This window comes from Lutjanus erythropterus, chromosome 6 (genome assembly GCF_056507025.1).
Source record: "Lutjanus erythropterus isolate fLutEry1 chromosome 6, fLutEry1.hap2, whole genome shotgun sequence".
Classification (NCBI taxonomy): domain Eukaryota; kingdom Metazoa; phylum Chordata; class Actinopteri; order Lutjaniformes; family Lutjanidae; genus Lutjanus; species Lutjanus erythropterus.
In genome coordinates this window covers 33609215-33620261 of record NC_139322.1, presented here as the reverse complement: position 1 = coordinate 33620261, position 11047 = coordinate 33609215, and the positions used below count along the sequence as shown (strand labels likewise).

The following is an 11047-nucleotide window of genomic DNA, read 5'->3' as shown; positions in this document are numbered from 1 at the left end:
AGACGGCTCACTTGACCGCAGTTGCTAACTTTAGCTGAGTAAGCGCTTGCTGACTAGCTCCCTGTTCTCCTCTTTGATAGGCACTGTAATAAACAGGGCCTTTACTGTAGAAATGTGGCAAATTTGTCCAGTCAGTATTATCAAATCGAAAATCTACATTAGTGATGGTAAGTTAGACATCTCGATAGTTAAAATTGTTTTATTACATTGTTTGTTTGTTTTTTCTTTTTCTTACCCTGATGCTAATGGAAAACAAAACTCTGGCATAACTTGCGACACCATCAAGATAAATTAATAAGTTTATAGCGACGGTCAAAACCATCCTATGTTCGAGGACCACAGTCTAGTCTGGAGACATTTATTTTGAAAGAACAGAGAAGTCACAACGGAAGTCGACCTTTCATACATTTAAGCTAGCTTGCGACTTAACCGGTGTATGTTGTGAGTGCGCTCTAGGCTACCAGTATGTGAATTTAGCGATTTGAAATACTTTTTTTCTTAGCATAGAACATCTTTTCATGGCTGTAACTTCCTCCGTCGGCGCAGTGGATGACAGACAACCAGTCTAACTACGAAGGTAATGCTAGTGTTACTACAATCAGTTGTAAAAGTTAGCTTATGAATGGCTAACATTTAGCTAACTAAAACTAGCTTCTATATATAGTTGGGTTAGCGATGCATATCTAACTCTGTGTTAAATCTTTTGGGAAAGTTGATTGGACGTAATCATGATACGAGAGTTACTTTAATGAGTGTCTTTGGTATAAATGGATGGCCACTAAAATATGACTTAAAAATGAAAGAGGAAAGGACAACACGATGAGAGAAGAATGGCAGCAGAAGAATCCAGCTCAGTCAGTCCATCTACTCACTGTGATGAGATCTGTGTATTAGATTCCACTTTAAATCAACCATCCTCTGTTTCCTCAGGTGTGTTGGGGGCTTGATGCTGTCCTGTCCTGTCCTGTCTAGTGCCAAGTGTCAGTATGGATGAAGAAAGCCTTGAGGCAGCCATCTCTGCCTATGTTGCCCAGCTGCAGCAGGTGGAGACAGCCCTGTCAGCTGGTCTGGACCCCTCCCAGCAGTCAGACCTGCTCAAACTGAAAGAGGACCTCTGTCAGCTGATAGAGCTCACAGAGGCCAGCCTGGTGTCGGTCAAAAAGAGTCGTCTCCTGGCCAGCCTGGAGGACAGTAATGGACTGCAGTCAAACAGCTCAGAGGCAGCAGCTGACAGAAACAGTAAAGATGGTGAATTGGTTGATGAGTTTGCTGCTTTCTACGCTGAACTTGGGGAGTCTTCAGGTAGTAGCTCAGACACCAGAGACAGGGACAAGGAGGAGGAAGGTGGGGTAGAGGATGGTGAAGAGGGGGAGGAGGAGGAGGAGGAAGAAGATGCACTCAGTGGTACCAAAGTAAGAGCACCCTACCGGACACAGTGGGGGACACTGGAGTATCACAATGCCATGGTGGTGGGGGCAGAACCACCAGACGGAGAAGAGCCACAAGTAAGGGTGCTCTATGTCTACCCCACACAGAAGTCTATGAAACCCTGTCCATTCTACCTGGAAGACAAATGTCGCTTCTCAGATAACTGCAGGTAAACTACCACTATGTTAAGGTTATCATCTTTGTAATAACAGATATCATCCAACAGGTGTCACTCACCATCTACGTGATGCAGGTTTTATTTGAACCAGAGCTTCAGGCAGCCTAAAAGCCTGTGAAATGTTTGTATATAATAATTTGTCGCCCTATTGATCTGATGATCCTAAAAGAATTCCAAATCAATGTAAATGTTTGGTGTCCTACTAGACTTAGTCTACAAGTATGAGCTTCATTGAGCCATATAGTTAATAAACTTTATTTATTTATATAACACAGTTACTAAGTGCTTTACAAGACAAAATAAAAATGATAGACAGTCAGTGCTAAAAATCATTTTTAAGAAGTGTAAAAGTTATACAGCATTAAAGGGACAGTTTACTCCAAAATACAGAATACATGTTTTTTCCCTGGATTGTAGTACTATATATCCATCTAGATTGATTTGTTGTGAGTTGCAGCGCTTTTGAGATATTAGACAAAGTAATGTCTGCCTTCTCCCCAATATAATGGGACTAAATAGCACCTGGTTTGTGGTGATTGAAGCACAAAAAAAAGAAGTTCTGGTAGATTGTACTGCATAAAGAAAGTAGTTCCTACATGAAACAAGGTCTGTGGATTATTTTGAGCACCTGGGTCATGATATCTGTGAAGAAAAATTGCTTTTGAGTTTTTCAAATGTATTTTATTGGTGCTTTGAGCACCACAGGTCTAGAACCATCAAGTTCCATTATATTGTAGAGAAGGCAGAAATCTGTTTAGCCGATATCTTCAAAACTAGGCAACTCACTCTGAAACAGTGTAAATAGATAAATAGCACTACAGGCCAGAGGAAAACTACACATTGGATTGGCGGTGAACTGTCCTTTTAACCAAAAGTAGCTTGCATATGGTAAACAAGAAAAATAAACATTGAAACAGACAATAGAACAAATAAAAAAGCCTTTAAGATGAAGTGATTTAACAGATAAATTCAGACCAAAACCCCTGTAAAAGGCCACTTATAAAAATTCATTCTAAAAGAGATTTCAAAGAGGACAAGGAGTTCGCCAGCCTAATCTCCTCAGGGAGGCCCTAATAGAAAAAAGCCCAGTCACCCTTGGTTCTTAGCCTGAGTTATAGAATAGTTAACAGACAAGAGTCTTGGCTGAGGACCTCAGGTTATGACCAGACACGTATACGTGTCTAAAACGGTTATGTGTAAAGTTTTGTAAAGCTCAAATAGGAGACGTGCTCTCTTCTTTTTGGATCTGGTTAGGAGCGTGCCAGCTGCATTTTAGACAAACTGTAATTTATGCAAACTCTCCTGAATCAGATGCGTGATGAGGTCCAATAGTCGAAATGAGAAGAGAGAAAAGTATGTATGACTGACTTCTACTGGATTAAACCAAACCAGTCTTTTAGATTTTCCTGAGCTGCATAAAACAAGACTGAACAACCATATCAAAATGTTTGTTCAGGCTGAGGTTGATGTCAAAGACATCACCAAGATTTTTGCAATTTTGAATCCCTTGATTATTTACTGTATACTACACAAAGTATTTCTCTTTGTATTTCCCTTTAATTGAAGGTTTTCTCACGGTGAGGTGGTGTATGTGTCGGAGCTCAGAGAGTTTGTCGATTGTGACCTCAGTAATCTTGAAGAAGGATCGTCCTGTTTGGCCCGACACGAGGATGGCATCTGGTACCCAGCCAAAATCAAAGGTATTCTGTCGACAGTTTTGGACCATGTATCTCACAGTAAACGCTGACAGGTCTGGCACTAAATTCACTCTGAGCTTGATTGAACTTAAGTTGTGTCACCTTGTGAGAAAATGTAGTCATAGATACATTTCCTGAAAGTCTTCATTGCCTCCAGTTTGGCAAAGTTTTGCACTAACTAAAATGTTTCCTCTCAATATAGAAATCGACAGTGGTTTCTACACTGTGAAGTTCGACTCACTGCTGCTGAAAGACGTTGTGGTCGAGGCCGACTGCATTATCCCGCCTCTGAGAGAAGACGACCCGCTCTCCTCTGACTCCGACCTGGACGACAACGGAGATGGAGATGATGTGGCTTATGCAAAAGGTGTGTGTGGAGATGTGTTTCCATTCCCCTGTCAAACAAAATTTGAGCTAGTCTTTGAAATCTTGTCAAAAGATAAAATGTGACTTTGGGGTTTCCTTCAGTTACTGGCCTTGTATTCCATTCTACATGCCAGTAAAAATGTGAACTAGTTAGGAATTTGTCTGATGCCATATCTTCCTTATAAACTGATGCGTTTTGCTTTCTACCCAACAGTTATGGACTCTGCTGTAGAATCCACAGTAATGCTAAACTTTGGTGGCTGGGAGGCACATACTAGAGGCATCGGATCCAAGCTTATGCTCAAAATGGGCTACGAATACGGCAAAGGTAAGTGCAAATTTACAACATAAACCGCATTGTAAGTTCTAAAGCCACAATGTTTTGTTCTTATCACCTAAATAATTTGTGGCTTTACCTAATGTGAGTTTTACACTCCTCTACACCCCATACAAATGTTTCACCAGCATATGAGAAAGGCAACGTAACACAGAACACATCAACTTATGTACTCGTTGTCTCAAGTTTCTTGGCTAAAGCTTTACAACCAACGTAGTACGTCAGTTGTGTTGTAGTCCTATGTCAAGGTTTTAAACTGAGGCATATTCTGTATTATATTCTGTATACAGTCATCTCATTCAGGTAATAAGGTGGGTGCCATAAGTTAATAAGACACTAGAGGGCAGCAAGAGTCATTTTAAAAGCATCTATCACCTCGTCCAATGGCCCTCATGCAACAACCTCTCCTACAAAGAGATTTGTTCTTGAGTGGTTTGTCCGGGTGATTTAGGAGAACAACAACAGACCTGTTGTAGGAGTTGTTCTGTAGTTGTTCTGTTGGTTAGTTAGTTTTTCACTAATGACTGTGTATTGAGTTTGAAAACTAAATTAGACTTTATAATTATGTCGATATTATTGTATTTGACCCCATTTTCAAATTATAATTGTAAATTTACATATAAAGCCTATCATTCATTTAATGATGTATTATTACCTACTGTCAGGAGAACATCCTCACTTATTCTGTGCTGTGTTTGCATGATGGAAATTTCCCTGTGACCCTCTCCTCCTTGCAGTCCTCTTTCGCCCCTTGCTGTGGCCAGGCGTTTTTTTTTTCTTTTTTCTTTGAAGTCATTTTCATATCGAGACATTTCCTCTTTATTTCAGTGACAGTCTGGCCCTCAGGTAACACGGTATTAACAGCACTCGTTTTTCACATGCCTTCATTTTATCAGGTCCCTTAATTCCACTACTGACGCCGTTAAAATGACAGATTTTCCTTTATGGGTCTCTGAAAGCAAGATGTCAAACTCCAAAACTCTTAAAGTTTCTTCTCTTGCTCTTTGGTATTATTTTCATGAATGAACACTTCCTGATATATGTGTCCCCAAGTATTACTGAGGCGTTAATTATGCTCATTTACTGGAGAAGCCTTGTAACTCAGTAGGTAGAGCGTCCGTCTCAGAGTGTTTGATGAATTTGACGTTGCATGTTCATAGGAGCCCATCATACAACAAAAAGTAAAAGTAAAATTCTTTCATGAGGCCCAGTGTTCATAAAAGTGTAACCTTTAAAACGTATTAGTAATTTCTAGTGTGTATTGTGTTGCCAAGAGTTTGTTTTGTGCAATTTCCTTTTGCTCAGCTTTTAAGTACATAACTGCATGTTTATACACCCATGTAACCAAGTTAAAAATATTAAGTCAAACTATTTTGGGGCGATTTACATCAAATATGTTTGCAGTAGTTTATACACACTTTGTGTGTTGGTGAGTGAAAGCATGGACATGCAGTATGATTAAAGATGATTAATTAAAGAGCGTGTACCAAATATGTGGACACTCTAATTGCACTTGGTAGTCAGGATTACTGACTCCATTTCAAAATAAAATTAACATATACATATAAAAATGTGTTGAAATTATAGAATGCATTTTATATTTTAATCAGTGTTTTTACTTTACCTTGAATATTATGTAAATGTACAAAGTAAAATGCAGTCTGTTCCTCTTCCTCACTCAGTTGCTGTTGTTTTCTCAGGCTTAGGAAAGCTGCAGGAGGGTCGAGTAGAGCCTGTCATGGCAGTGCTCCTACCCAAAGGGAAGTCTCTGGACCAGTGTGCCGAGCTCACCCAGAGACGCACCCAGAGCAGGGCCGCAAAGGAGGGCACGCAGACAGGCCGCCCAAAGAGACGCAGAAAGCCTCGGGTCGCCACCGGAGGGCGCCAGACCGTCTTTGACTTTCTCAACCACAAGCTGGGAGGCAAGAGCACTGATCCCGCTGAGGGGGGTGCTGCTGCGCCGTCAGCAGCCACCGGCTTGGAGGCTTACAGGGGAGGAAAAAGCACTAAGAGGAGTCTTAACGTGAAGCTGTTCCAGGCTGCTGAGCGGGTGTCCCAGACTGAGAGGGAGATCCAGAAACTGAGCGAGTCACTCAGCAGACAAACAGGAAGGTCAGTACTGAGTTCAGTGAATCTTCTTCATTTATTGGACATTTCCATATGTCTAATGTGACTTTAGTGATGGATGAGAAACTGATCTTAAAGGGATAGTTCATACCACCATTTTATAAGCCAAATATTGCTCTTTCCAAGCCAACCAAACTCCATAGTTGAAATCAGTAATTTAACCTCGCAGAGAACCGCTGCTTCGATCTGTTAGTTTGTTTGTGTAATTGTGTGACTTCAGTGTTTTAAAAGGTTAGTTTGGATTCACAGAAATCACACATTAACACAAACAAACTAACAGATCAAGGCAGTGGTAGACTAGGATGTCCTGTGCTATGTGAATTAATTTTACCCATGGAGTTTGGTTGGTTTAGCATCTGAAGTGGGGCATGCCAGAAAAACCACTGAGAACCACTGACATACATACAGACATACAGAAACACACTGCTTGCATAACTACAGTTTGTAATAGTTATGATAAATGTGAGCACACTAGTTGCTGGGAAGCTCCTGTCAAGTAAAGCGGTGATTAATTTGGATTCACAAACAAGGCAGCCTGTGGGAGTTGTGTAAAAAAAAATGTAAAATAGGTGTGAAGATTCAAGGTTAGACACTTGTTTCCATGGCTTATTCTGGAAAAGTGCAGCTGAAAAACCAACTTGTCTCCACATCTCTCTCCCCACTTTCTAATCTATTTGTTGTTTGTGTGTGCTAAGGGACGCATCCAGAGTGAAGCATCTGGAAGAGAAGCTGTCAGCGGCCCGGCGGCTGCTGGCCCAGCAGAAAGCCCAGGAGCTGTCCATCCAGAGAGAGCACAAGAAGGCTGACACACACAAAAAGATGACTGAGTTCTAAGCTCGCTTCCCTCAAAGACTCTGAGGATGAAGGGAAGTGCTGCTTGCCTGAAATGAACTTTTGTCCCTCGCCCGTTGTCAGTTATTTGCTAAACTGTTTTTTAAAGACACTTTTTTTTTTAGCATCATTTCTCACCGGCATTATGGATTTGTGCTGGCAGCGGTGCCCACCTGCAGAATGGATCATTTCCTGAAGATCATTTCTGCTTCTCATTTTATTTTCAAGGACTCAGCAATGTGAACAGTGTTTGGTTTCTAATTGTACAGTTCACAATGAAGTAACAAACGTTTTATTTGTAATGAGCCTTTTGTCTCAGTGTATTTGTCTTTATCAGCACTAAAAACCCTATTTGAGAACTTACTGTGTATTTTCCTGTCTTTTTCACCACACCCTTTACACAACTAAACTCCAGTGTAAAGAAATGGTTCTCTACCACAGAATCTTTAATGTGGGCTTTGTTTTACTGTTCTGGGAGAGGTTTCAGTAATTCTGGCCAGAGCCTGTTCCAGTATACCTTAGACTCTGAATTCTGACTGTTGTTAAAGTTACATCCTCTGGAGTTGGGAGACCTTTACAGAGTTTCGAAGTGAAACCTTTCCATTTGCCCACGCCTATTCCCCAGGTCATACGTGGCGTCTTTGAAGCTACGACCATAACCCCTCCATTAAATAATGAATTTGTAGAGCACACACAGGACCCACGTTGTCTGTGGGTGGGATACAGACTTTCATGTAAAGGTTGAAGTCGTGATGTTAGGTAGCTGTAGATGAGGTCTTAATCCTTTTATGCTTTCCTTTTATTAGCAGTTTCTATTCTGAATACAGCTTAATGACAGGGCAAAAAAAAAAACATTAGAATTACCGCCTTGTGATTATATGCCTCTGCCGGTGAGTCAAGGAGTAGCTTACATCAATGTCTGTCCAGACTCATATAATATGTGAAGTGAAGACTTTGATGGAATTTAATTTAAGGTGTTAAAGGTCCAGTGTGTAAAATTTACAGGACTTTATTGGCAGTATATAGCAGAAATGGAATGTAATAACGTTGTTTTCCTTAGTGTATAATCACCTGAAAATAAGAATAGTTTTGTTTCTGTTACCGTAGAATAAGCTGTTTATATCTACACAGAGGCCAACATGTCCTACACATTTAGAAATGGAGAGTGAGGTGAAGTGTTTGCAATCTGCAAGCTCACTGGGGAATGCCAGTAAATTTGGCAAAACTTTGGCAAACATTCTCGCTATCAATGTGTGATTCCAGTGCATAATTTCCAGTGAGAAGTGAGCGCTGTCTTCACTTAAAGACTACTTTTACAGAGAACTGATAGAGAGCTGAAGATTATGATGCCACAGCAAAGTGAAATAAAATGCTTGCGTCCATGAGGATATTTGTGCCAAATTAGGAGAAATTCCCTTCTGGTCTTCCTGAGATATTGTGTTCACATGAATGGGATATAATGTGAGGTCCCACTGACTTTTGCCTTTTAACACTAAAATATAATCAGTTCCTTCATGAGTTCAAGTAAACATTTGAAGAAATTCCATGAAGGCATTCTTTAAATATCATGTTCACGAGAATGGGACGGACATGAAGATGCAGTGACCTTGCCTTTTTACCTTTTAACCGACAGCCAAAATCAAATCAGTTCATTTTTGCGTGCAAGTGGACATTTGTGCCAAGTTTGAAGAAATTCCCTAAGGCGTTCTTGAGATATCACGTTCACGAGAGTGGGACGGTTTTGACGTAACAGTGACCTTGACCTTTAACCTTTGAAAAGCAAAATCTAATCAGTTTATTCTCAAGTTAGAGTGAGCATTTGTACCAAGTTTGAAGAAATTCCATCAGGGGGTTCTTAAGATATCACGCTCAGGAGAATGGGACAAATGGACGGACAACCCAATGTCAGAATGCCACCAGCCACAGTTGTCATTGGTGCAGAGGCGTAAACACTACTGTATTTGCTGCCTGTGTTAAATTTTTAATAAATACTTTCCAAAAGAATTGGTTCAGCTGAAATATGCTGAAGTTTAGTGAGACCCTGAGTCCATGAAAACTGAATATATTCAGTTAGAAAAGCAGTGACCATCAGCATGTCACAGCAACAGTGTTTTCCCTAAGGGGGAAAAAGACAGTAAATACCCCATGATAAAGCAATAAGGGCAGCAGGGAGGTACAGTGCACTTCATAGGCCGTCCATGAAGTCTCTGGATGGACTCTGACAGAGCAGAGGGCAGCAGCACATGCAGAACTCGTGAACCCTGAGTCGGTACCCTGAGGGAAGCTCCGCTTACGCTCTGATCTGTTGAGTGGCAGCCCTTTTACATTGCTGGTGACTGCAGGGATCACACCGAATTTGCTGATCGTCAGGGAAAAATGGCAAAATGCAGTGTGTGTGTTGATTTAATGGGATCCCTCGAGGGTCTGTGCTTCACATTTATGAGCCTTGGGTTTCTGAGGCTATCGCTGCCTAGCCAGCAGCGTATTACTCTCTATGTGTGTGTGTGTTCACATCTCTGTGCTGTCTACATTCTTGGTCGTCTGTATGCGCTGCACACTCTTGCAGACATCTGTCTCATGTATGGATTCAGACTGGCCTATTAGGGGAGTTTTGCTGCTAATCGGCACTTATCAGGGCCTGGATTAAGTGATTAAGGAGATGTGATGGGGAAATTGATTGGAAGGCCACCTTGACAGATGTTTTACTTGGGAATTCACATTAAGCTGTTCAGTTGAAGGCTGCCATGGCACAGGGCTTGGTCTATGAATGTGTGAGTGTTCTAATGTTATGCTACCTGCCTCTCTGTGGCACAAGTGTGCAGTCTGATGTAGACAGCATTTTCCAAACTAATAAACCTTTTTCACAGCAGCCATATTGATGGAAAATAGTAGGGTAATCGCAGGTGTTAACAATGATTTGAATTAAGGTCCCATTCCATTTAGTGTAGCAGAGCCTTTCCAGTGAGCCAATATGTACAATTGACCCTTGCAAACCCCCAATTAACTTTCTTCTTTGCCTGTAAAAAAACAGCATATAGGGTCACACTCACATTTTAAGTTAGCTAATGTTGGCAAAATGCCAGCTAACTAGCTAGCTAATGGTTGTTTTTTTCCCCCCAAGACTGTTTCGCCACAGTTCGCCCTACTGTGCTGTGATTGGCTGGGAGCCCAAGTGAAGACTGGCACTTGGGAGAAGTTTAAGAGGGTGGTTGTGGCAGACCAAACAGCTGCAACGCTGTTTCCCACTGAAGCTCCGGGAGTGTTTTGTGAACCTGAGATCTTCACCCATCCTCACATCAGCACAGGGGTGAGTAGATGTTGAGTGAAATTTCATTTTCGGGTGAACTATCGCTTTAAGGACCATTCCAGTGGGCATGGTTTTCAGACCATGACACATTGCACTCTGTCTCTACTGGTTGGACATTTTACTCAGTTGTCATGTAGATAAATCTGTTGACATGTCAGCTATAATAATTTCATCCAATTTTAGACACTCTAGCAGCATTGCTAGGAATGGCAATGTTGGACGGTCAAATGCATGTTCCCCACATGATTAAACCCAATGACTTTGGTGATCCCCTGACTTTCCCATTAATGCCACCAGCAGTTTTCAATTATCCTGTGAAATATCTTAATATCTACCAGATGGATTGGCACAAAATTTTGCGCAGATGTTCCTCCCATACGACGTATCCCAATGACCTTGGTAATCCCCTTTGGCTGATGGCGAACATGGGACACACTATACCTGTTAACATCAACATGCTGTTAGCAATTAGCTCAAAGCGCCACTAGTCTGTCCAAGTGCAGCTGAAGTTAATTCTTAATCTTGAAAGCGTTTGATTTAACAATCCCAACTCAGAATCCACTTACTAGTTATTCCTGGGACTTTCAGCCATCGCTATCAGGCATCATTCAGCTGTATCACATGTTGAGAAACACTCGACATGGATGACAGCTGTGCCATACGGTTGAAAGGTTCAGAAATTGAAAAAACAGTAATTGAAGAGATCAAGAATGGGCTTTCATGTTACCACACAATTTTGTTAAAACTGAAATCATGCGCAGAAATGTCTCATTTTA

General features: G+C 41.2%; 1 protein-coding gene across 1 annotated transcript; it reads left to right on the top strand.

The window, feature by feature from the left end:
• The first annotated feature begins 408 nt into the window (after positions 1-408).
• On the top strand, positions 409-7323 carry zgpat (zinc finger, CCCH-type with G patch domain). The gene is made up of 7 exons (XM_084721747.1): positions 409-577; positions 931-1597; positions 3173-3306; positions 3506-3670; positions 3884-3997; positions 5707-6118; positions 6829-7323. Exons 2-7 carry the CDS (start codon positions 987-989, stop codon positions 6965-6967), a joined length of 1575 nt encoding a protein of 524 aa, XP_084577873.1. The 5' UTR covers positions 409-577; positions 931-986; the 3' UTR covers positions 6968-7323.
• The last annotated feature ends 3724 nt before the right edge of the window (positions 7324-11047 follow it).

Coding starts and splice junctions, on each gene's coding strand:
- zgpat (XM_084721747.1), top strand. CDS start 987: ATGGATGAAGAAAGCCTTGAGGCAGCCATCTCTGCCTATGTTGCCCAG. Junction 3,307..3,505: donor GTACCCAGCCAAAATCAAAG/GTATTCTGTCGA, acceptor CTCTCAATATAG/AAATCGACAGTGGTTTCTAC. Junction 3,671..3,883: donor TGATGTGGCTTATGCAAAAG/GTGTGTGTGGAG, acceptor TCTACCCAACAG/TTATGGACTCTGCTGTAGAA.